Raw genomic sequence first — 25,677 nt, 5'->3', positions numbered from 1 at the left:
TGCAGCTTAGCAAACCCTTTATTTATATATGTGTGTATATGCATGAGTGACTGGTTTTGTGTTCCATTTGGAGGTGTATTTTTAGGAGCAAAGAGCTGGACTCATTTGGGAAGTCTGTTTGTGCGAATTGGATCCTTCCCCCAAGGCTTTCGGCCACCATAGAAAGAGGATGCACCAACTACCTATCTTGAAAAATGCTGAGATACCCTTGCATGACTCGCCTTAATTTGCTCCTTCCTTGCAAAAGAAAGAAAGAAAAGCAGAACCCTTGCACGTAGCCTGTGCATATTAAGATCGAATCTATCAATGGCGATAAACCACCATAGCTAAGAAGGACGACGTCCTGTTCAGAGGCAGTAGATCTACTCCAGACAAATGGAATGAAACCAACCCAGGGAGTTCAGGTTGTCTGCTGCTGGAAACAGAATTCTGGGTTTTGGTGTGATCCGATGAGGCTGTTGTGATGGTTTCCTTGGCCCAAGCATTGCAGACACAATATGCACCTTTTCCTGCAATCTATGGATAACCCAATAGAAGCATTTGATTCTGTTTCCCTCTGTCCATTGCCAAAGACTCCTGCCAGCTGCCCCTCGCTAAGGAACATTCCGTACTCTTTTCCTGGCATGTGGGAGCCAGAGGTCCTTGCTGCTTCCTTGGCTTAAAAAAAAAAAGTGGTATCCATTTTTCTGTTACTTCTTCATAACCACTAGTCTCAGCACTCACCCAAGGGTAGTAAAATCTTACAAGCTTTACAAAATGAGAACACCCCTTCCCCAACACACACACACACAAATTGGGGAGGAAACCCCTCTAAATTAATTTGCAATTCCTGATTAGCAGGCCAAAGTGGAAAGTACGTGGCACGGGAGGTTCGGCAAACCGCTAGGCTTTGAAACTCCTCTGAAAATCTACGTTGCAAATGGCTGCCATTGCTCGTCCCCCTTCCTTGCCCCTGTGAGTTCTTCTTCCACCCCTTTCCGCTATGGCTTTCGACGCTGTCACCGTGGCAAGGGAGAGCAAGCGCGTGGCCTCGGGAGGCCCCGCCGATTGCCCTCGTCGGGCTCTCGGCCTGCTTGGTGTGTGAGCGAGAAGCAGAGCCTACGTGCGCCCTTTGAAAGTGTTCATGCAGGTGTAGCTCCCGGAGAACTTGTGGATTTCTTCGAGCGCCGCTTGTGGGAGGATGCTGCAAGAGAGGAAGGCAAGAGAGGGTGGGTCAGCCAGTCCACCAGAGGCATAGCAGAGGACAGGCAGAGTGGACAGGTGCACTGGATGCTGAAGGGACTGGGTGATTTGTTTTTATTTTACGCTTTGCAAATAATGCGAAAAGAAATTCACGGAGGAGAGAGCTGTCAGTGGCTTCTAGCCATGATGGTTCTGCTGTTCCTCCACAGTTGGAGGCAGTGATGCTTCTGAATACCAGTTCCTGGAAACTGCAGGAAAGGGGAAGGGCTCTTCCGCTCAAATCCTGCTTCCTGATTTCCCACAGGTTAGCCACTGTGAGAAGAGGATGCTGGACTGAGGGATAGCTCAGTTGATAGAGCATGAAACTCTTAATCTCAGGGTTGTGAGTTCAAGACCCAGGTTGGGCAAAATATTCCTGTACTGTGGGGAGTCAGACCAGGTGATTCTTGTGGTCCCTTCTATGATTCTATGACTAGATCAGCCACTGGCCTGATCCAGTAAACCTCTCCTTATGTTCTTATGTTCAGTTGTTGCCCATACACCTCTGGGCCAAATTAAAGGGCCTTGCATTAATGTACAGGGCCCTACACACACACACACACACACACACACACACCCCTTCACATTTATGGAAATACGTGCAATTTTTGGTGATGGGTTCCCACTTCTGGGACAATCTCACCATCTCAGGGTGTTCATCTCACAGTTCAAGTTGCTCTGCAACTCACTGTGCTGACATTTTGGCACAAGCTCTTTGTGGAACCGAGAGAGCCGCTGGGCCTTGGTTTTCCCTTCCCTACTCCATCAGGCCTCTTCTCATCATCAAAGATGCACACAAGGAGAGGCAGCAAGAGGCGCTGCCCTCCATCCCTGCCAGTTGCAGTCTCAGATGTTCATGCATGGCGTGGGACGGTCCAAAGGGGGAATAGCTGCATGGCTTGCAGAACTGGGCTTACCATTTGTGTGGAGGATTTCCAGCGCCAATCAAACTCTCCAAGATTCCCCCTTCAGACCTTCCTTCACAACACATGAAGGTTGAGGGTGGAGGTAGGAGATGATGAGGGCAGGGTAGGTACCTGCAGCCCCTCAATCTCCCCACATTCATGCTCCATCTTGCCAGGACTAGATTTGGAGAGCTAGTGTGGTTCAGCTGTTGGGACAGCCAGAATAGGCTCAGGAGACCAAGGTTCAAATCCCTCACTTGGCCATAAAGCTCACATGGTAACCTTGGACCAAGCCACCATTTCAGAGGCTTGTTGATAAAAATGGGGAGGAGTCGGAGAGCAGCACATACCAACTTGACCTCCTTGCATCACCGAACAAATAAAATAAAAATGGGTGTGGAGCAGCAGGCCGCACCTTTTCAAGATGATCAGGATGTGCATTGTCCATGGCAGCAGGAGGAAAGCTTGGTTCTGCTGAACAGCTTCTACTGTCCTCCGAGCCACCGTCTCTGGCTTTAGTGGAGGGAAGAGGTTGGGGAATCTGGAAAAGAAAACACAGCCCTGTTTGTTCACCTCGCGGCCGGCTCTACCGTTAGGCAGAATGAGGCAGCTGCCTCAGGCTGCAAACGCTTTGGAGGACAGAGGGTGGTGCTGAAAAAATGTTCCGTCTCCTTGTTTTTAAAAACTGTATTGATATTTTAAAAATGTCTACAGTGGTACCTTGGTTCTCAAATGCCTTGGTACTCAAACGCTTTGATTCTCAAATGCTAAAAACCCAGAAGTAAGTGTTCCAGTTTTCAAATGTTTTTCAGAAGCCGAACATCCGATGCGGTTGTTGGCTATTGTTTCCGGGGCACCTGCACCACTCAGAAGCTGCGCCTTGGTTTTTGAACATTTCGGAAGTCAAACGGACTTCCAGAACAGAATAAGTTTGGCACTTTTGTTTTTACTATTTATTTTGAATTTTTGTTTTTGAGGCTTTTTCAGTTAATTCGTTTTTGTGACTGTGTGGAACCCTGTTCAGCTACTGGTTGATTGGTTGTGTGACAGCAGAAATGGATAAAACATCCAAACAATGACTATCATCAGCGCAGGTAAGAAAAAGAAATAATTTTAATTTTTATCATCTACAATACTGTCTTATTTATTTTATAGTACAGTTCATTGATTATTACTGCTTTCATTTCATGGATCAATGGTCTTGTTAGATGGTAAAATTGATGTTAAATTGCTGTTTTTGGGGTTGTTTTTAAAAGTCTGGAACAGATTAATCCATTTTGCATTACTTTCTATGGGAAAGCACGCCTTAGTTTTGGAACGCTTTGGTTTTGGAATGGACTTCCGGAATGGATCAAGTTTGAGAACCAAGGTAGCACTGTACTGTATATTGCTTTATCCAAGCCACTTACATGATATCCTTCAGCTGTAAATTGAATGTTGCTGGGCTGCCCCAGGATTTCCCACCCCTGCTCCTTCATAAATGCAGGATCTACCTCACGCATCACCAACCAGACCTGTTTTTGTGGCTGTCTGCACTGACCTGATCCGCATCCCTTGAAACATCTCTGTGCTGGTGTGGAATGGCAGGACAGTGGTTGCGTTTACTCCAGGACAGTCCAAGAGACCCAGCGTCAAGCTCTCCATGAAGGCAAAAGAGGAGGCTTTGGAAGTGCAATAGTCAATAGCCCCAGGGATGGCAGACAAGGCCAGGATAGAATTGAGGCAAACAATGTGCCCTTTCTGCAGTTCCAGCATCCGCGGCAAGAAGGCCTTTGTGGTCTGTGGGCAGAGAGAGAATAACCTTGGTTCACATATCATGATCATCGATAACTGCTGTTAATTACAGTCATACCTCGGATAACAGATGCTTCAGGTTGAGCGATTTTGGGTTGCGCACCGTGCTGAACCTGGAAATACCAGAACGGGTTACTTCTAGGTTTCGGCGTTTTTGCTTGCCCAGAAGCACTACATCGCGCTTTGCGCATATGCAGAAGCACCGATTTGCAACCCGTGCATGCACAGACGCGCAGGTCACGAGTTGCAAACACTACGGGTTGAGAACGTGCCTCCTGCACGGATCACATTCGCAACCCGAGCGTCCACTGTACTTGATTTATGTACTACCTGCACACCGAAATGGCTTCTTAGTGGGTTACAAGTATAAAATAAATCATAAAATACCCGTGCCTAACTGAAGCGCACAATAAAAACCATTCCACGAAATCTTCCGCAACTACAATATGCAACGGGATAAGACCCGTTGAAAAGAAGAAGAATGAAAAGAGCCACCGGGGCAATTAGATCAGGAAGTTCAAAGGGGATGCTGGTCTTTAACCAAGTGTGTGTTCAAGAGCTTGTGGAAAGCGAGAACCAGTGGGGAGGACTCCTATATTTCAGAGGGGAGGCACTGCACAACAGTGGTGCCACCAGTTGGAAAAGCCCACATCTGTGTTACTGTAAGCTGGCAGTCATGGCAGGGATGGTGTCAGAGATGTGGTGGGAGGCACCAGCTGGGGAACCCCCAAGGAAAGAAGGCTCAGGGCCCAGGGATTGGAGGTGGGATGATGATAAGGGGCTAGAGGGAGAAGAGGGAGGAGGGTTGGAAGCTGAAGAGGTCATAGGGTTTGGTGAGCAGGAAGAGCCTGTGGCAGAGAGCAGTCCAGAAGCAGAGGCTAGAGAAGAGGAGGCCCAAGAGGCAGAGATCAGGCAGGCTGCTGAAGAAGCCATGGAGTCTCCCCTTATGCTACACCAACTCCCCTTCCTCCCTGGTCTCCCAGAACCAGAAGAGATATGAAGAGTGTGGAGCAAAGTCAGGCACAGTGGCAATGACTCAGATTGCTTGGGAAGGACCTGGGTGAGGAGAGGACTTAGGGAACTGTGGGAAGGCGGGGACCTTCATTCCCAACAACTGCCTCATAGGGGCAAGATTTACCAGGATGAACTGTTGTGCTCATTAGGCCTGGCCTCTGGAGTCACCCTGGTTTCCTTGAATAAAGAGAACTTCACTGACGCCGTGTGATTTACTGCCAACTTGCTCCTGACTCCAACCCTGACTGATGGGAAAGCTGTGACCCTCCAGGAACTGCGGGACTCCAACTCCCATCATCCGTGACAATTGGCCATTTCTGGCTGAGGCATGATAGCAGTTGGAGTCCAGGAGGGCCACAGAGCCCATCACCTTCTTCTTTGCAAGAGATCCGCTTCTCCTTTGCAAGTCACAATTCCTCAAGTAGGATGGAGCTGAGATATCAGGTGGGAGGCAATTGACCACAGGCAGAAATGCATTGGGTAGAGAGAGATAAGGAGCTCCCCAATGCCCAATCTAATTGACAATTGGTAAAAAAAAATTAATTAATTAATCACCCCAGGTTAGATCAGGGGCAGGAAAAGGAAAACCTACCCAGCAGTAGAGACTAATTCAGGGATGTCTAAAAGAGCACCACATGCCTAAAGCATCACCCAACGGTGCTTAGTATTAATTTCAGTAGGTAGCTGGAATCTTTCCCCCTGCACACACCTCCCCCCACCCCACTGTTTTTTCTGGCAGGTTTGCACGCCGGGCTGATCTTCCCAAATTCGGCTGAGCCATCCCTGGGAGCAGCCAAGATTTCGCTGGCTGCAATTCCCTGCTGTCACTTCCAAGCCTGAGAATGTGGGAGAAAGGATGGCTGCGTACCCAGAACTGTCCCAGCGTGTTGATGTGCTGTGATTTCAGCAGTGCGTCATCGTCGCTCTCCATCAAGCTCTTGCCGTGAACAACGGCTGCGTTGTTCACTAGGATGGTGATATCCCCGACCTGAAGAGGGGGGGGGGGGAGAAAGGAGAAGCCCCCAGTCAGTGGGTGAGCCCTGCAAGATCTGACCAAAGGTACATAGAGCTCAGTCTTTTGTTTCCCAACAGTAAACATATTATGCGGCCTCATACAGATTCCATCTAGCTTAGTATTGTCAGCAGCTCTCCAGGGTTTCAGACAGGACTCTCTCCCAACCCTACCTGGACACACCGGGGATTGAACCTAGGACCTTCAGCATCCAATACCTGTGCTCTTCGGCTACAGATGCTCCACATGAAGCTGCCTCATGTTATATTAGTGCTCAGTATTGTCTACACTGACAGACTGTGGTTCCCCTGGGTTTCAGGCCTTTCTCAGCCCAATCCAGAAATGCCTGGGACCCACTGCAAGCAAAGGTGATGCTCTGCCACTGAACTTATGGAACTGCCCTTAAAAAGAAAGCAAGATTCCAGTCTGCATTGTTTACTACCGGCATATTTGCAAAGTGAAGCAGGGTTGAGTACGGTTTCTGAGCGATTTCATCCCACTGACAAACAGCTCTTCATGTCAGAAAAGTCCCACCCTTTGGAGGAGCGGAAACAAGCTTTCTCCATCTTCCATGTGACAGCCCTTTAGAAAGTTGAAGGTGGCTCTCCTATCCCCTCTCAATCTTCTCTTCTCTAGGCTAAACACTCCCAACTCCCTCAACCGTTCCGCATAAGGCTTGATTTCCAGACCCTTTATCATCTTGGCTGCCCTCCTCAGCACCCCCCAGCCTGCCAATATCCTTCTTTAACTGGTGCCTAGAACTGGACACAGTACTAAGGGTGTGGTCTGCCGAATGCAGAATAGAGCGGTACTATGACTTCTGAGCAATATATTTTGGTTGATGCAGCCTAGATTAGCTTTTTTTTGCTGCTCCATCACACTGTGGGCTCACCTTGAATCCTATCTCCTGCGATATTCACTATCCCTCCCAGTTTGGTGTCATTTGCGAATTTGATGAGCAGCCCCCTCAGTTTCTTCACCAAACGTACCTTTTCACGGACGGCTTTGGCCTGTCGGTAAACCTCTTCGCGGTTGCCCACGTCACAGATGAAGTAATGGCACTCTGTTCCCATCGCTCGGATCTCCTCCGTGGTTTCTTTTAGGCACTTCTCTGTCCGACCCCACAGGATAATCTGCAAGAAAATGGCTCTTTAAGAATCGTTGCCCAATCACATCCAGTTGCTTTGAGAATGCTTCACCACTGCAGCTTCGTCCTCAAGGATGAATGGAGCTTTGCCCCCACTAACCCCAGTGTTCACCCTGCCAGCCCAGTGCCTTTTGTTTTTCTGCTTGCCTTCTCACTCACAACCAGCCAGGGGGTAGCTGCACCCATCATTGGCTCTGGTTCCACCTATTGTCCATCTCCCCGCCTTCCCTACCAGTGCGAATTGTAACCTTAGGGCTTGATTACTGCACCATGCTTCATGTGGGACTGCCCAAGTTTCTAACCACAGCCATCATGTTACTCAGATGCTGAGTTTCACTGGTTTCTGATCTGATTTGCTACTAGGGGAGATTCAAGATAGTTGTGTTAATCCACATAACTTGGGCTAAAGTAATAATAATAATAATAATAATAATAATAATTTATTATTTATACCCTCCCATCTGGCTGGGCTTCCCCAGTCACTCTGGGCGGCTTCCAACAAAAGATTAAAATACCATAATGCATCAAACATTAAAAGCTTCCCTAAACATGGCTGCCTTCAGATGTCTTCCAAAAGTCTGGTAGTTGACATCTGGTGGGAGGGTGTTCCACAGGGCAGGTGCCACTACCGAGAAGGCCCTCTGCTTGGTTCCCTGTAACTTGACTTCTCACAGTGAGGGAACCACCAGAAGGCCCTCGGCACTGGACCTCAGTGTCTGGGTAGAACGATGGGGGTGGAGACGCTCCTTCAGGTATACTGGACCAAGGCGATTTAGTACATGCATGTGCTGGTTATCTCCCGCTTGGACTACTGCAACGTGCTCTACGTGGGGCTACCTTTGAAGGTGACTCGGAAACGACAACTAATCCAGAATGCGGCAACTAGACTGGTGACTGGGTGTGGCCACCGAGACCATATAACACCAGTCCTAAAGGATCTTCACTAGCTCCTGGTACGTTTCCGAGCACAATTCAAAGTGTTGGTGCTGACCTTTAAAGCCCTAAATAGCCTCGGCCCAGTATACCTGAAGGAGTGTCTCCACCCCCATCGTTCAGCCCGGACACTGAAGTCTAGCTCTGAGGGCCTTCTGGCAGTTCCCTCCCTGCAAGAAGTCACAGGGAACCAAGCAGAGGGCCTTCTCGGTTAGGGCGCCCACCCTGTGGAACGCCCTCCCATCAGATGTCAAGGAAATAAACAACTATCTGCCTTTTAGAAGACATCTGAAGGCAGCCCTGTTTAGGGAAGTTTTTAATGTTTCATTATGCTTTTATATTTGTTGGAAGCTGGCCAGAGTGGCTGAGGTAACCTAGTCAGATGGGCAGCATATAAATAATAATAATTAACAACAACAACAACAAGGACTGCCCAATTCCTTATGCTCCACCTCAGCCACTGAGATCCTCTGATTCGTTTGGCCATTACTAAAGATCAGTGTGGCAGGCCCTGCCCTACCTGCCAGTGGAAGTTTAGCAGGAATTGTACCTGCCTTCTTTTATATGTCTTCTGAAATCTGCATTGTTTAGGCAGCCATTTGCACCATCATTATTTTGTCCTTTTAATTGCTGCTTTTACGGATCATCTGCTGATTTGATTCCTCTGTTTACTCCACCCTGCTACATTTTTTAATGAAAGTGTGGATTATAAAAATAAATAAATAAATAAATCAGCCAAAGCCTTGCTACAGTAGACAACCATTCCCTGCCACGATATCTCCCACACCTTTAATAACAGTGGAATAGACACATCCCAGCCCCATCCCTAAATAAGCGCTGGAGTTTCTGTATTTGTGTTGGGTGGGCAGGAAGAAGCGTTGGAAAACCCGACCTCTGTCTAGGGCTGTAGTTTTCGGATGTGATAGCTTCCCATCCTGGAACCCATCCAGTCCTCTTCTCTCTCCCCCCGCCCCAACCTTACCCCTCCTCAGCTGCTGGCCTCCCTCCCTCCTGCAAGAGACACGCTCTCCTTTTCAGAAAGTTACTGACCAGAAAATTGTCGAGGGCAGCAGCTCAGCGAGGCGGTTAATCCCTGCTGTGGAAGGCTGGCGCTGTGCAGAAGCTTCCTGCCCTGTTGCTACTCTAGGTGACCTCAATCCTTGGCAGCCAGGTGGAATGCTTCCTTGTGCCATCCCAGGAGAAGGTGGGCTGCCAGGGGCTGGGGTCAGCAGCAAGAGGCCTCCTGCCCACCTAGGATGCCAGCGTTGGATGGTGGAAGGACTCTGCTGTTGCGCCTTAATTAGCTCCGGGTCGTTAACTGCCTCTCCCCCCCAAATAGCAGACCGAGAGGGGCTCCGCACCGATGCCATTCTTTTCCCTTCCCATGCCAACGCAACGGGTGGCATGACATCATCGTGCAGGGTGGCGCTCTGCCACCAACCCCATTTGCCTTCTGTGGTTGGCGTCAGCAGAGGAGGAGCAATGCGCAAACATCGTGGCACATGGTTGTGTGTTTTGTTGAAAAAATGGCATCCTGCCTTATTGTAAAGATGCCGAAGGCGGCAAACAACAACTTTTGTCTTTTTTTTTTCCAGTCTGCATTTTGGAAAATATGTATACAGTGGTGCCTCGGGTTAAGAACTTAATACGTTCTGGAGGTCTGTTCTTAACCTGAAACTGTTCTTAACCTGAAGCACCACTTTAGCTAATGGGGCTTCCCACTGCTGCTGCGCCACCTCCGCCACATGATTTCTGTTCTTACCCTGAAACAAAGTTCTTAACCTGAGGTACTATTTCTGGGTTAGTGGAATCTGTAACCTGAAGCGTCTGTAACCTCTGGTACCACTGTATAAATGTGTTTACAGTGTTATGTATTATTCTTTGCTTCTCTTTCTTTTTCTTTTTTTGTAAAATTCAATAAAAAATTAAATTTTAAAAAACGTAACGTAAATTTGGGTGTGGGGGAGGGTCTTCTAAAAGAAAAAGGTGCAAAGAAAAAAATGCAAGGAGTACAGACAATAGATAAACAGGGGGGAAAGGTTTTGTTGGAGACAAGCAGACGAAAGAAAGGATGCCCAGGAGGAATAAATACCAACAAAAGTCGGCCCTGCAATAAATGTTGCATAGACTTATAGAATTCCAGAGTTGGAAGGTACCCCAAGGGTCATCTAGTCCAACCCCCTGCAATGCAGGAATATTTTGCCCAACATGGGGCTCAAACACATGACCTTGAGATTAAGAGTCTCATGCTCTACCAGCTGACCTAGTTGCGGTGCCCAGTATGCTTCCTATGTAAGGTGCCAGCCAGTCAGCCATTTCCCCTTCCAAGATACTCCATTCCATTCCCCCAGATTTTTTTTCATTTTGCTCAACAGTTAGCATCCTGTGCCCCATATAAACCCCATTTTAAAACAGCTGCATTGGTTGCCAGTTCACTTCTGGACCCAGTTCAAGGTACTCTTGTTGGTGCTTCAAGCCCAAAATGCATATATTAGTGAAAATAACATACAAAAATATTTTATAGTAGGGGGAAGTGCCAGACCTGCATTAAAAATTGTGTCTGTTAGGAGAACCGTGCACTTAAAACGCTGGTGAATTTTAACGAGGATGTGGGTCTGTTTGTTTTTTAATATTACAAAAATGTGAATTTGCTCCAGAGATGCGGTGACCTGAATTTAAAACTGGAAAAATGAGAAGCAGAGAGAAAGCAATGCTACCAGATCTGCCTGCCCTTAATGGGCACTTCATAACTCGCGAAGCCTGGAAGGATCTGTCAGCCGGGGCCACACAAAGGTACCTGTTGACAAAAGGGTAACAGCTTGAGCAAGTGCAAACAGTAGCTGAAAGAGAGCAAAGTTTGTGTTCAGTCATGGAAGAAAGGGACTGGGTGAGGTCAAATTTTGTCCCTTCTTTTCAGCTGTCTGCAGCTAGGGGTTTGCTTAAATGTAATACTGGTAACCACGACTTTGCTTCGTCCTGGTGGGGAAAGTTGCCGAGAGACGTGTGAATGTTATTAAAACTTATATATGTTGTCCTCTCGGCCACAGCCGGAATGGCCAGTGAACATAAGAATTTAAGTGGCCTGCAGGATTAGGCCAATGGCCCATCTAGTCTGCCACTCTGTTCTCACAGTGGCCAAGCAGATGCCTCCATGGGAAGCCATTGAATGGGACCTGATTGTAGCAGAACTATAAATATTAAAAATGGCTTGTGATCAATGTGCATGCACATTGCATTCCATGCTCTGATGGCTTCCAGACTGGACTTCTTCTTTCTTCTCCTCTGGCGATCACTCGTAGCCTATTAAGATCATCTTCCATAAACACAGTTTTAACAGTGAGTGACTGTGGAGGCCAATTCTAGACCCACACGTCCTTCCACAGTGGGGACAGAGGTTTCCGGGCAGGAGTTGATCACGGTGAAGGTTTGGTAAAGGCTGTTCTCCAGTTGGAGTGCTCGCAGGCCAGTGTTTCCCAGTTGTTGGTGTTTATACTACATTATTTTAGATTTGCCTTGAGAAAGTCTTTAAACCTCTTTTGTTGACCACCAGCATTACACTTTCCATTTTTAAGTTTGGAATAGACTGGTTGCTTTGGAAGACGATAGTTAGGCATCCAAACAACATGACCAGTCCAACGAAGTTGATGTTGAAAAATCATTGCTTCAACACTGATGATCTTTGCTTCTTCCAGTACACTGGCATTAGTTCGCCTGTCTTCCCAAGTGAAGTGTAAGTTTTTTCAGAGACACCAGACTGGACTGCTAAAGTGTGCTCTACATTGGGCTGCCCTTGAAGATAAGGTCATCACAATTGTCCTGCTGGGCCCACCTAGTCCAGTATCCTGTTCTCACAGTGGCTGAGCAGATGCCTGTGGAAAACCCGCAAGCAGGACCCATCCACAAGACCACTCTCCCCTCCTGTGGTTTCCAGCAACTGGGATGCAGAAGCAGCACCACTGCCTCTGCTCATGGAGGCAGAGTATAGCCATCACGGCCAGCAGCCACAAATAGCCTTAGCCTCCATGAAGACAGGGTTGATGGGAGCTATAGATGCGGGTGGCGCTGTGGGTTAAACCACAGAGCCTAGGACTTGCCGATCAGAAGGTCGGCAGTTCGAATCCCCGTGACGGGGTGAGCTCCCGTTGCTCGGTCCCTTCTCCTGCCAACCTAACAGTTCTAAAGCCCGTCAAAGTGCAAGTAGATAAATAGGCACCGCTCCGGCGGGAAGGTAAACGGCGTTTCTGTGTGCTGCTCTGGTTCACCAGAAGCGGCTTAGTCATGCTGGCCACATGACCCAGAAGCTGTACACCGGCTCCCTCGGCCAATAAAGCGAGATGAGCGTCACAACCCCAGAGTCGGCCACGACTGGACCTAATGGTCAGGGGTCCCTTTACCTTTACCTATAGTCCATCAAGATCTGGAGGACCACAGACCATGCTAAGCTAGATGGACCAGTGCTCAGACTCCATATATAAAGCACTATCATCCCTTCCTGGAATAGCTCTTACTTTTTTTTAAAAAAAGATAATCCAAGTAATGTCATACTGGCATGTATATATAAAAAAGAGATTTGGCAAGCTTTTGTGCAAGGGAGATATGTGAAAGGTTGACCATTGTCCAAGGCTGGGAGAGAAACCCTTTTGATGCTTGGAGTCTGACATTAAGAGGCCTCTTAATGACACCTCTGAGAAACTATGGTAAACACCGTTGGGCCAGAGGCAAATCTTTGAGCATTAAAGATAATGGAAAGCAAACAGCGAGAGGTGTCGGCAGAGAATGGAAAGATACAGTGACATATTTTGAGAAGGATAGGGGAGTTCCTTCCATTGGATTCCTAATCCCTGGGATGAAACAGGGTGGCGGCAAGAGAGCAAAGCAAATTCTGCATGCTAAACTGTTAAACCTACGAGACCCAGTGCTTCCCCCGCCCCGGGGGGGGGGGGGCGGCATACTCAAGGGTATGTAGAACTGGCACCTATTTTTTAAATTGTTAAAAATGTGTGGCCCTTACTGTAACAACTTCATGGTAAGCAATCCAATACAGTGGTACCTCAGGTCAAGAACTTAATTCGTTCCGGAGGTCCGTTCTTAACCTGAAACTGTTCTTAACCTGAAACACCACCTTAGCTAATGGGGCCTCCCGCTGCTGCCACGCAATTTCTGTTCTCATCCTGAAGCAAAGTTCTTAACCCGAGGTACTATTTCTGAGTTAGTGGAGTCTGTAACCTGAAGCGTCTGTAACCTGAAGCGTATGTAACCCGAGGTACCACTGTACTGTCAGAACAACCTGGAATGGCCAACTCATTTCATGTCAAGGTTCTTTTTGAGGGTAAGTGTGATACTATTACACTGGATGTAGCAAAACTCCTCTCAGAGGCAGTAAAAATCAGAAATCAGTATGTATAGGCTTAAGCTTCTCTGTTGACTAGCAAGGCTGATCTTACACCTTAATGACTGTTGCTATATACTATTGTTGTACTATGTATTTTGGGTCTGTGGACCGCAATAAAGCTTTGTGTGTTCTCTATGCCATGCCTAACCTTATAAACTTCTAACGGGTCACCTCTTACAAGCATCAGAGCACAACTAACAAAGCTGTTATGGTATTTGGACAGCTCAGTGTTAAGTTTGCCACTAGCATACCATTCTTGTGTCCATGACATGCTGCTGAATATACTTGCTTAAAATAAAATAAAAAACACCACCGTCCCCAGTCTGGAATGGTCTCTGGCGGTGCAACCAGCTTGCAAAGAGTTCAAAGGAAAGAGGAAGAAATTATTGTTGTCATGCTTGCTTGTCGATGAGAGCAAAAATTGCTGGGCTGCAGGGTTCCTGATTCAAGTGTCTTGCAGCTGCTGAATTGAAGCAAAGAAAGAAAGAAAGAAAGAAAGAAAGAAAGAAAGAAGAAAGATTTGGGAGACAAGTAGTCGGAAGCCATTTCTCCCTTCACACTGCTTGTTCTGTGTGAGGGATAAACAAAATTGTCATGATGTCATAGGTTGGGAGGGGGGAACTGCCTGACCAGCCGATGAACCCTGAGCCACAAAGGAGGTAGCGGGTGCCAATTCTCTCAAGCAATCCGGATGTGCTTACACACACACACACACACACACACACACCAAGGATCCTTTGATTGCCAGGCTTCCCCTTACTTATGCAAATGTCCTCTCCTCTCTGCAAACCCAACTTTCAGATGTCAAAACATTATTTTGGATAAGTCGGACGAATAGCGTTGGACAGCGGAGAACCACATCTCACGAGGATTTGCCTTCCACACAAGCAATTCCAGTCTAGAAGGTGGTGGACTCACCTCCGGCGGAGGTTTTTTAAAGAGAAATTGGACAGCCATCTACCACAGATTCTTTAGCTGTGGTTCCTGCATTGCAAGGGGTTGAAAGAGAAGTCCCTGGGGGGTCCCTTTGAGCTCTATGATTCTGTGAAATATTAACAGGCAAGGAAATGCTGGGGAGACAGAATAAATTGTGGTGTGAATGCAGCCCCATAAAATCCCTCCAGATGGCAACAATACCATAATATTGTGGAAGCATCAGAGAACACCTAATAATGAGGAATGACCAGTGGATGGTCCACAGCTAAGGCCTTATTACAGCATCGATGACATGTTGCAGAAGACAACCACAAAAAGCCCTAATTCCCTGGCTGTGTTTTCTTTTCTTAAAAAAAATCTAAACAAAATTATTTCTGCGTGTGTTCACCCCCAGGTTGCAAATATACCGTATTTTTTGCACCATGACACTCACTTTTTTCCTCCTAGAAAGTAAGGGGAAATGTCTATGCGTGTTATGGAGCGAATGCCTACGGATGGCGGGGGGATCTACTGCAGTTGTGAGCAGAGGATCCATGGTTCCCCTTCCTTCCCTTCTCCGTGGCTTGCTTTGAAACAGCAAAGCGGGAGAAGAGCCGCTGATCACATAGCATGTCAGATCACATAGCATGTCAGATCACATAGCATGGCTACAGCTTGCACCAAAAAAATCATGCACCCACTGTTGCCTGGGGCCGCAGTGGTGCAAAAACGTGGTTACAAAGCATGGATCCACATGGATCCTCAGGATTTTTGCATTGGGCTACCCCAAACTCACCATCAGATCACATGTCTGTGGCCACAGCATGAACCACAAAAATCATACATCCGCTGTTTCGTTTAGAATATTTTTTTTGTTTTCCTCCTCTAAAAACTATGTGCGTGTTATGGTCGGGTGCGTGTTATAGAGCGAAAAATACGGTAGCTATATTGGCATTGCTGGGAGTGCAGTGGGATGCATTTAAGAAGCTAGAGGGCAGGGGGGGGGAGGACAGCTACAAAGAGGACCCCAAGTTAATTAGAGATGTAATTTATGGCAGACTGGAAAAAGCAACAACAGCAACAACAACCGACCAATGACCCAAGCCCTTTAAACTCCACTAAAGGTAGCCCTCCATTGTGAAGCCTATTAATTAGAATCAATTTAATCCCTGCTGGGACAAAGGTCAAACTCTGTGAGTCTGATCTTTCTTAGCTGGCCTCAGTATCATCAGCTGCTGGCTTCTGGACTGCCCAGGCCCATCCTGCATTTTTCTGCACACATTCATGAAAATAACACACCAACTGCATCCTCTTGGGGACACTGCTTGCAAAAGGCAGTGCAGGATACATTAAGAGAAATTTGCATTTATATGCTGATGAATTTTCATTGTGGCTTTTTTAATATAAAATAAACAGAATCACAAAATCCCTGCAGAAATATGGAGAACTGAAAATTGGGGGGAAAAACGAGAAACCGAAAGCGACAAGAGTGTTATTGCCAATGTTAGCCCTACTCATGAGTAGACCCAATGAAATTAAGGGTCCTGACTCATTTGGGTCCATTAATTTCAAAGGTTCTCCTGTCAGCGAAACATAGCTGGATTCTGTCCATGCGAAAGATTTTGTTGTGAATCCTGTACACGCAGAAATGGAGAGAAGGAGAAGTACTAGCTAAGGAGAAATGGCTTCAAAAGTGAATGGACTATGTGGAAATGGCAAAATTTGACAGCAAAAATAAGAGGTAAAAGAGACAAACTGTTTATGGAAGAGTAGAGAGCCCTTTCCGGACCAGTTGAAGAACTCTTATAGTCGAATGAAAACACGGACAAGGTTCGAATTATGCGCAGCGGGACAAGAACAACGATAAGTGAAATAGAGGATAATTGTATTAGAGAAAAGTATGTCATATAAAACAGTAGATATAAGGTGGGAATAAAAACAGCAAGGAAGTAAGGGTGGGGAGTCAAAATTCTAAGAGAAACATATATTAAAATGTAAGCAAATTTGTAAAATCTGTGAAAATCAATAAAAATTTGTCTGAAAAAAGAAAGATTTCACTGCGAAGGGCCACCACCTCAGTGTCTCCGTCCCAATGGAAAGTAACTGGATGGCCCACGCTGCTGTAAGTCGGCTTCCCACCCTTCTCTCTCTGCCCTCTTCCTCTCTCTTCCTCTTCTTGTTAGGCTAAGACTTCTTGGCCTCCCTCCAGATCGACGCTTGAAGATTGGCTTAAGCTTAATCAACAGGAGGCGCAGCTGCCCACAAGAAGCAGTTGAGCAAAATCACCAGAGTTACATAATCGTCGTGGAAGAGAAACTCCATACGGAAACCACATGAAACAGGTGGCAGGGACTCAACAAGAGCCGCAAGGGCAGTGAAATTCGCTTTGAGAAGCAGGGCTTGGACAGAGAAGCATGCTCTTGGAAGATCATGTGAGGACATGGCGAAACAGGCAGAGGAAGGCTCAGGAGCCCAGTGGGTGCCAAGAAGCTTATGGAGGTGCTCAAGAAGGAGCTGAACGCAACCGGTGCTGAGAACCTCTTGACAGCGATGCTCAGAGCTCTCAGCAAGAGCGCTGCACCTGAACACCTTGGAGCAGTGATAGCCAGACTTCTCGTCTCCACAGACCACTTGGAAATAACCTACGCTAGGGCTGGAGAATCTTTCTCAGTCAGACGGCTGCATTTCCTGCTGGCCAACCTTCCAAGGGTTGTGTGACATTGCTGGTGGGCGGGGCCAGAGACAAAAGTGGGCGGAGCAGCAGATGCAAATTTACTTTTGCTTAGTAAGCAAGTTTTATGCTCTATCCCTGATCCGGACAAGCACAATTGTAATTCAAGGACACATTCCAGCCAGGCAAAAACACTCAAATAAGGTGCAAAGCAGGACTGCTGGGAGCGACCTGGGGAGATTCCATGGGGCCAGATAGAGAGGCCTAGAGGGCCACAGCTGAGGTTCCCAACCCCAATGTACACACAGCTCTGTGAACTACTCAAGGGACTGATCCACTTCGTATCCAGTAGGGCTGGGTGATATATCCATATATCGTCTAAAAACTGGTTTGAAGTCCATATTGTGATATTGGTCTTATAATTTCTGACCTGGCAATATATCACAAATCATGATGGGTTTGTGCTAGGCAAAAATCACAATGCTGGGAAAACCCTGAAGCTAGCCAATTCCTCTACATAGCTCCATCCTTATTTCAGACATTGTGATATATCAGTATATCACGATTTTTAGCTGGTGATATAGCACGAGGTTGAAAACCAGATATTCCCCAGTCCTAGTATCCAGGTCATTCAAGGAAGCACACACACACAAAAATACGAAGTGTGGCAAAATATTCTCTCTGGCTACCCTTTTCTCTCAGAGGCCCAAGCTGTCCTCTGTCAGGATCTGTGCTTCTTCCTACTGCAAAACAGCCTGCTTGCTTTTTCCCTCACTCTCCAACCTTTCCAGCATAGCTACATACTTGCTTTACTTCCTGCGATAACCCCTGTCTCTCCAGCCAGCTAAAGCAGAGTCCTATAGCCAGAAGAAGGGGAAGCTTGGCTATTGCTAGCCTGCCTTGTTCCAGTGATCCGGAGTGCACCTTTCGTTGTGCCAAATCCGTTAATCCAGAATCGACTGCTCCCCTGTTTCTCTGCTGCAATCACTAACACACATTAGTGAGTCCCATGGGTTTGGTCTCCGCTGAATCATCAGTCTGCCAGCCCTGGGAGCCCTGCCACTGGGTTCCAGTGGCCAGCATTGTGCTACTGGTTACCTTTCTCCTCCCTGGGCAGCTTGGAGAGCCACTGTTTCCTCTGCCACCCGCCACCCACCCAATTAGGATGAAGGGTCAGTCTGTGTGGGAATAAGGAAGGCTGCCAGAAGTGGTAGCCAGTCACCCTGGTAATCTACTGCTGCAGCAGTTGCCGATTCCCAGATTGGCTGGCTGGCTTCTTCTGGTCTCCTTCCTCCTACTGCTGGACCAACTCTTCATCCCAACAGAAGAAGATACAAGACTTTTGCAACCCACCCTGCCTTTCTCTTTTGCACCTCCAACATTGGTGGTGGTGGGGCGGAGGAAGGGTGAGAAGTGGGGGGATAATCATAAAAGGCTTCTGACGAGTTCTAAGGGAAGGGGGTTGTTTTGGCAAGGGGACTGGTTGGGTGAACAAACCAAGCAAGGGTGGCAGCCCCTGGTATGTACAAACGCCCATATGTGCACGGTATAAAAATACCGATGATAAATAAACAGCAAAGAGTGTACTCAGCCTGTAAATCACAAATGCAAACTGTCAGTCAGCTGCACAGCTCGTGAACGCACTCCCTATTTCCGTGCAAGCTGGAACAAGATTGGCATCTCTGCCGTTTGGAAGCACGAAGGGGTTTTCCCCACCACAACGTGTGCGCACATGCCAGCACAGGGCCCCACCCCCTGAAATCCCTGCCGCCAATCAAAACCAACAGAGTCGTCCCCTTTCTTCTGGTGTCGCCCAACCAGATTCCCCAGTTCGGTTGCTTTGGCCTCATGTTCAGTTTTTGAAACGCTGCCTCTCATTTGCACAGTCAAGTGTAGCTGGCTTTGCATGTCAGAAATCCCAGATTTGACGCCTGCGTCAACGGACTTGGCTGTCCAGAGCAGACAATACTGGGTTGAATGAATCCTAAGGCTTACTTAGGGCATCCCCAGATGTCCTTTTTATTGAAAATATATGATGATTGGTGCTCATGATACAATTGGGGGAGGGGGTCATACTTGATCCCACTTTCAATGCTGTTTATGCAGACAGAAGTTTTAGATGGGTCACACTGCTTCATTTCCAATCGGTGCATACCTCGTAACTTCCTGCTGAAATCCCATAACTTTTCATACTACAAATGTTTGGGGGCTGCTGTTGCCATTTGTCTCACTTTTGTTGTGCTGTAGCACCTCCAAACAGCACTTTTGTGGCAGCATCGAGGAAGCACAAACGAAAGCAGGACAAACCCACCGCTAATGCATTATCAATGAATCAAGCACATGTTGCAGGATACAGTGGTACCTCGGGTTACATACGCTTCAGGTTACAGATGCTACGGGTTACAGAGTCCGCTAACCCAGAAATAGTGCTTCAGGTTAAGAAGCTTGCTTTAGGATGGTAACAGAAATCGTGCGGCGGCGGCGGGGCAGCAGTGGGAGGCCCCATTAGCTAAAGTGGTGCTTCAGGTTAAGAACAGTTTCAGGTTAAGAACGGACCTCCAGAACGAATTAAGTACTTAACCTGATGTACCACTGTACACCCGCAGCGAAACACCAATCAGGAAGGGTCCTTATAATGCAATTTTTTTGAGAAGCTCCCCCTAGTGGTATGGACTGCAACAAACAAGCCATGTCTAATGTTCCCCTGGCATGCAACCAGCCCAGTAAGCAGTAATGAGACTCCGTCAGTTCTATGTAGCTTATGGAAAGACTGCATTATCCAATATCCCCATCAAGCTAACTAAGGAACTGACCATCCAGCTCTTCTTATAATTTGTAGTTAACATGCAGGCAGGGGTGCCATTGGAGCAGGACTCTGGGGTAGAAGCTCAGAGTCCCACTCCCTAGGGAGCTGGCTTTCCACATCTGGAAGTGAATCAATACATAGTCTTACCATTTGAAGATACACTGCCCAGCCCCTCTGAGACCAGAGTTTAAATTTACCTGTCACCACCACTTAGCTACAAGATGTGGCAATGACTACTGGCTTAGAGGATTCAGCAAATTCATTTTCATAGAATCAGAATTGTAGAGTTGGAAGGGACCCCGAGGGTCATCTGGTCCAATTCTGAATCCTTTGTCCAATGTGGGGCTCAAACCCATGACTCTGAGGTTAAGAGTCTCATGCTCTAAGGACTGAGCTATCCCAGAGGTTCTGTGGAGGCTGAGGTTCAGTGGTCAAGTTGTGGTGGTGCAGTTATTGCCTTTGCCCCTAGATTCTGAGCTTCCAAGAAGCCTCTCTTTCCACACTGTGTACAAATGGACAAAACAGACTTTCCACAGAGTTCTTCTTATGTCAGAACCCCAAGACAGGCCAGTCCCAAATTTGCCTTTGTTCCGAAACCCACTGCATTCAGTCGAGCCACATCAAAGGGCAGACTGCCTCTCTGGGCATGTGCAAACTACACTCCCTTCACCTCCCGGAAGCCACAACCTGCTGCCACATGCTCCAGATTATGGAGTGGTTGCATAATCAAGGGAGGGAAGACTTCAGGCTGTTGGCCCCCTCCCAACCCCCAAATCCACCCACACAAGGGTCAGGTACAAAACGACCAGATCTGCAAATATTTAAAGCACATTTCAAAACACATGACTTCCTCCAAAGAATCTTGGGAACTGCAGTTTGACAAGGGTGCTGGGAATTGTAGCTCTGCGAAGGGTAAACTGCAGGTCCCAGGACTCTTGGGAGGAGGGGAGTCTTGTGCTTGAAATGCATGGTGTGTCTGAAGCCATAGATTTAGGATTAGAGGGTGGTATTCAAGTAAGTTGAATTCTATGGACCTTACTTAATCACGTCATTTAATTTCAGTGGGTCTACTGTGAGTAAATGTAAGCCCAGGAACTAGTTTTGCATGTACCCCTCCCATGTAAAATTCATTCCTGTTTACCCAAAGGTTGCTAACAATGTCCAGCAGTCGAGAGTCATAAATCTTTGCTGCTCTGCTATGAACTACCCAGACATTTACCGGTAGCTCCAGATCTGCCATCTGCCACCCATGGAAATAAAGATTTGCACATATTCCTGACGCCCTAGAGCCCCTCTCCATTTAGCAAACAAACCAGACAGCCGTAATGGTCTGGCTGCATTCCACTGGGCCGTGGGGTGTCATTCAGCTCAATGAGAGCTGGATGTGGGAGGTCTACCCCTCCCTGGGCGTGACTGCTCCCTTATCATCTGCAAGAAATATTGCTAGTAGTGTGTGGGCTGGGGGGGGGGGGGGAGGCAAATCCCTTACCCAGGCTGCACATGCAGTGTGAAAACTGCCAGGCAGAAAGAAAGCTTAAATCACCTTGACAGAGCACCAACGGCACATGTGTGCTATAAGCCATGCAATCCTATGCGTGGCTATACAGAAGAAAGTCATATTGAGTTACATAGGAAACTGCCTTCTACCAAGTCAGACTACTGGGTCCATCTAGCTCAGTATTGTCTGCACTGACTGGCAACGGCTCTTCCAGGCTCTCAGCCCTACTTAAAGATGCCTGGGATTGAACGGGGGATCTTTTGCACCAGAAGGGTGTGCTCTACCATTGAGCTTTGGTCCTTCCCTTAAAAAAATAAAGCAGGGTTCTAGTCCTCATGGTTTTGAAAAAAGAGAGTTTGGTTTAAATAGGAAGCTGCCTTATACAAACACAGGCCATTGATCCATCTGGCTTATTATCATCTACATTGACTTGCAGAGGCTACGCATGGTTTCAGAAAAGGGTCTTTTCCTACTACTACCTGGAGATGCCAGGAACTGAACCTGGGACCTTCTGCTTGCAAGGCAGATGCTCAGCCACTGAGCTACACAGCTCTTCCAGGAGCTGCTTAGGACCACAGCCTTAACCTCTGCATGACACATGGCTCATAAACACAGTGTGTGCATGTGTGGATGATCACATAAGGCACATGGTGCCCACAAGAGTTTGCAAATGCACCCGTGTGCCCAAACAGTTTGGCAACCCCTGAGAGCTGCAGTGGTAAAGCATCTACCACAGAAGGTCCCCGGTTTGATTCCCAGCAGAGTGGGGAGAGACTCCTGCCTGAAACCCCGGACAGCCACTGCCAGTCAGTGTAGGCTGAGCTAGATGAACCAATGGCCTGACTCGGGATATTATCCTTCATGCATTATCTGGAAACCATAATCCATACAATAACCCTGTAATCTAGATTAATATTCCTCATATTGTAGTTGAAGGGTGGGCAAAAAGAGTGGCTTGATGAAGACCATTTAGGGAAATTGCAGCAGGTTGGACTAGATGATGCTTCGGGTCCTTTCCAACTCTCAAGGATCAAATTAAATTAAGTCTCTAGGATCAAATTAAGGCAGAGTTGAGATCTGAACTGGGAGCTACCCAATTCATAGCCAGTGGTGCTGTAAAGTGGTTTTAAACCTGTATGCACAGACACATTCCTTTAGATGGCATAGTTGGCTACTTTACTTGCTTCAGGTGTAGTGGTTAGAGGGTCCGACTTAGGACTTGAGAGACCAGGGTTCAAATCCCCATTTAGCCATAAAGCTCCCTCGGGTGACCTTCCAAGACTGTCTCTCACCCTATAATCACAGGGATGTTGTGGAATAAAATGGGGAGTGGGGTAGAAATTAAGTTAATGAATAAATAAAATGTGGCAAGCCAGCCCACCTGAGTTTTGGGTGTGGAAGCCAACTGATCAGAGATCTGTGGCATCTCCCTCATTGCAGGGCACTGCCCGCAATTTAGGCTGCATCCTAAACATGGCTTCTCAGAAGCAAGTCCCATTTATTCAGTGGGGCTTGCTCTCCGGGTTAAGTGGGTTGAGAATTGCTGCATGAGCCGCCGGGCAACTCCACCTTAATTGCACAATCTGTCACTTGCACAGTTGCTCTATTCATGCAGCCAGATAAATTGGAGGCGGGGGGGGGGGATTGGAAAGTAGCTTCAAGCGGAGGCTCCTCCTACTCCCCTCAGAACCCCAGGTTAAGTGGGATTAGGAATGCAGCCTTGACCATTAGGCTGCCCTGTCTTCATTGCACAATCTCTGCCACACCAATGCAAGTAGAGAAGTTGGGAGGTGGTGGGAGAGGCAGCTCCAGGTGTGCTTCCCCTGCCCTGCTCCCAGTTTTAGGGTTGCAGCCAAGGCTAGTCAATGAGAGCCAGTGGTAGCCTGCTGGTTAGAGTGTCAGACTAGGAGCTTGGAAGAGCACGGTTCAAATCCCTACTTGGCCATGACACTGACTTGGAACCAGTCACTGTCTCTCCACCTAATCAACCTCACAGGGTTGATGTTGTGTATTAAATGAAGAAAGGGAGAACCATGTAGGCCCCCTCAAGTAGCTTGTTTAGAGAGAGAAAAGGTCGGGTATCAATGCAATAAACCAACAGCAGACCCATTCAGGCTAATGGGCACAACTAACAGGCTCACCCATTTCCACGAATCTACTCTTGAGTAGAATTCAGTTGGCCTGCAGGCTAACCCTTAAATTGCAGGGTCCCTTTACCGCAAGGATGCCAACTTGAATAAAATATTTTGGGGGTCCAGGTAAGACGCACACCGTGTAATCAATCACAAGGCACGATACACGCACACCATTTGAATGGCAATGCCCATCAATTTTAGGGGGGGCAGGCACCCTCAAATATTTTATTGTAGGGTGGGTGGCGGGCAAAGTCTCCTCGGCCTCTAGGAGTTGGCTGCTATGCTTCACAGATGCAAGCGGAGAAGTTGGAAGGGGTACCTGGAAGGCAGCTTCAGGTTGGACCCCCCCCCCCAGCGCTCCCCAGCAGGCGCACGCACCCAGCCTTCAAATCATTGCCACCCATTATTCCCAGCCTCTCACCTTGCGGGCGCCGCGTCTGGCGAACTCCTTGGCCAAGTAGCGCCCGATGCCTCGCCCTCCTCCGGTGATGAGCACGCTGTCCCCGGCCAAGTCGCGGAGTTTGCTGGGGAGCACCGTGGACGCCGCCGCCTTGGCTACCAAGCAAAGCATCCGCACCGGGAAGAGCAGCAGAGCGCCCAGGCGTCTCCAAACCATCCTCTTTGGGTTGGGGGGGTTACGCACGAAGAGGGAGGGAATTTTGAGGAGTCCGTCGAGGAGGAGGGGTGGGGAAGGGGGAGCACGGCGTCCAAAAGTGTGTGTCGGATCCTAGGCAAACGTACCTCCACCCCGCCAAACAAAAAAAAAAACAAAAAAAGGGGGGGGGGGAGCGACAAGATGGGTTGCGCGAGCTTGCGCGCAAAAGTCCGCTCTGGCGTTGCACGAGTTTCTGGCTTCCTCGGTCGGACTTCCTCGCAGGTGGGTAGAGAATCCAATGGAAAGCCGCCGTCCTAGGTACGCTTTACCCTGGCGCCAGCCCGCTTAAAAACGGAGCTTACTTCCGAGTACACATATAGATGTATAAATATAGATATACAGATCTTGCGCTGGGGCTCTCCCAAAGTGCCAAGCAAGAGCAGCCGCGCTGAGGAGCGGGAGATCTCAAAACAAACAGCTCGGGAGAACTTTCCAGAGTTGCTGGGCGATCGGGGTCCCGAAGAGGATCGAGCCTGTTTCTCCGCTTTCGCGAAAGAAAACTCCTTGTTTCCTTTGGAGAGCGTCCTGCCGTCTAAGCAGGGCTGGAAAGCCCCCCAGAAGCTCTCCGAGGCGGCGGCGTCTGCATAGGGAGCCGGCAGCGCTTTTCCAGACAGCTCATGTCTATTCTGGGGAGTTCAGGAAATTGCTTCTCGGGGAAGGGGTTGGAAAAAAAGAGACTTTTGGAAGGAGTTGGCTTAAAAAAAAAAAACAGGGACGGGGGGGGGGAGGTTCAGGGCAGCGCGCCGGGGTCCCTCCCCCTTCTATACATACGCCGCGTAAAGAAAACTCCCCGCCGCCTTTGCCCGCCTCCGCCTCCTCCTCTGCTTTTTCTTACGCAGACGCGAAAAGAAGTGGCGGAGAGCCTTGGCCGCTTCTTGTTTGCTCCGGAGCCGCCGATCCGAGGCAGGGAAGGAGTCCGACTCGCGCTGCCTGCCTGCCTGCCTGCCCGCCTGCCCGCCTCCCTCTCGGCGACCTCTGGCTGCTCCTCCTGGGACACTTTCTTATCTTCCCGGCGCGGCTCCCTTGCCCTGGGAGCAGGTTTTATACCCTATTAAGCCTGATTGACAGTTAAAGTATTGTTGGAGGTGGGGGTGGGGGGAGAGGGAGACAGAGAAGATCTCCTTGCTAGTGGCTAGCTGGGCTCGCTCCCCTCCCCCAAGCAGCGTCGCGCATACACGCACACACACAAGCACAAACAGGCACGCAACTTTAAAGCGCGAGCCAGGCTCTCGCCTGCATCCTCCTCCTTTCCAAGCCTGCAAGCCGGGACTTGCTGGATGCCACGTTGGGCCTGCGCAAGCTGTAATTCAAGTACTTTGTAACTGAGAGGCAGCGGCAACAGCCAGCCGAAGCTCCCTCTTCTTTTCTCCTCCTCCCTTAACATACATACACTGCTGATAACACACACGAGCACGTGTTTCCTAAACTGAGTGCTGAGACTGGGCTATTGAGGGACGGGGTGGGGTGCAACGTAAGTTTCAAAGTCCGGGTTGTGTGCAGCATATGTTTCAAAGTCCGGGTTGGAAAATTCCTTTTTGTTCCAGGGTGACAATGGCCCAGTTGCCCAAGCTGGCGCCTC

The 25,677-nt window shown here is 48.3% G+C and overlaps 1 protein-coding gene across 2 annotated transcripts; it reads right to left on the bottom strand.

The window, feature by feature from the left end:
• Window positions 1-25,362, bottom strand: DHRS3 (dehydrogenase/reductase 3). Of its 2 annotated transcripts, none has more exons than XM_081016257.1 (6): window positions 23,865-25,362; window positions 6,936-7,079; window positions 5,803-5,922; window positions 3,667-3,905; window positions 2,542-2,667; window positions 1-1,183 (listed from the first exon to the last, which is right to left on the bottom strand). In XM_081016257.1, the coding sequence occupies exons 1-6, from the start codon at window positions 24,057-24,059 to the stop codon at window positions 1,099-1,101; spliced, it is 909 nt and encodes a 302-aa protein (XP_080872383.1). In that variant the 5' UTR covers window positions 24,060-25,362; the 3' UTR covers window positions 1-1,098. The 2 variants fall into 2 exon arrangements, with proteins under 2 accessions (XP_080872383.1, XP_080872384.1); XM_081016258.1 differs by lacking the exon at window positions 23,865-25,362 and adding an exon at window positions 9,077-9,096.
• Between the last annotated feature and the right edge of the window lie 315 nt (window positions 25,363-25,677).

The sequence above is a fragment of the Podarcis pityusensis genome (assembly GCF_964106645.2).
Source record: "Podarcis pityusensis genome assembly, chromosome: 8".
NCBI lineage: Eukaryota > Metazoa > Chordata > Lepidosauria > Squamata > Lacertidae > Podarcis > Podarcis pityusensis.
Note: the sequence above shows the minus strand (reverse complement) of the source record. Positions and strands in the feature narration are given on the sequence as shown.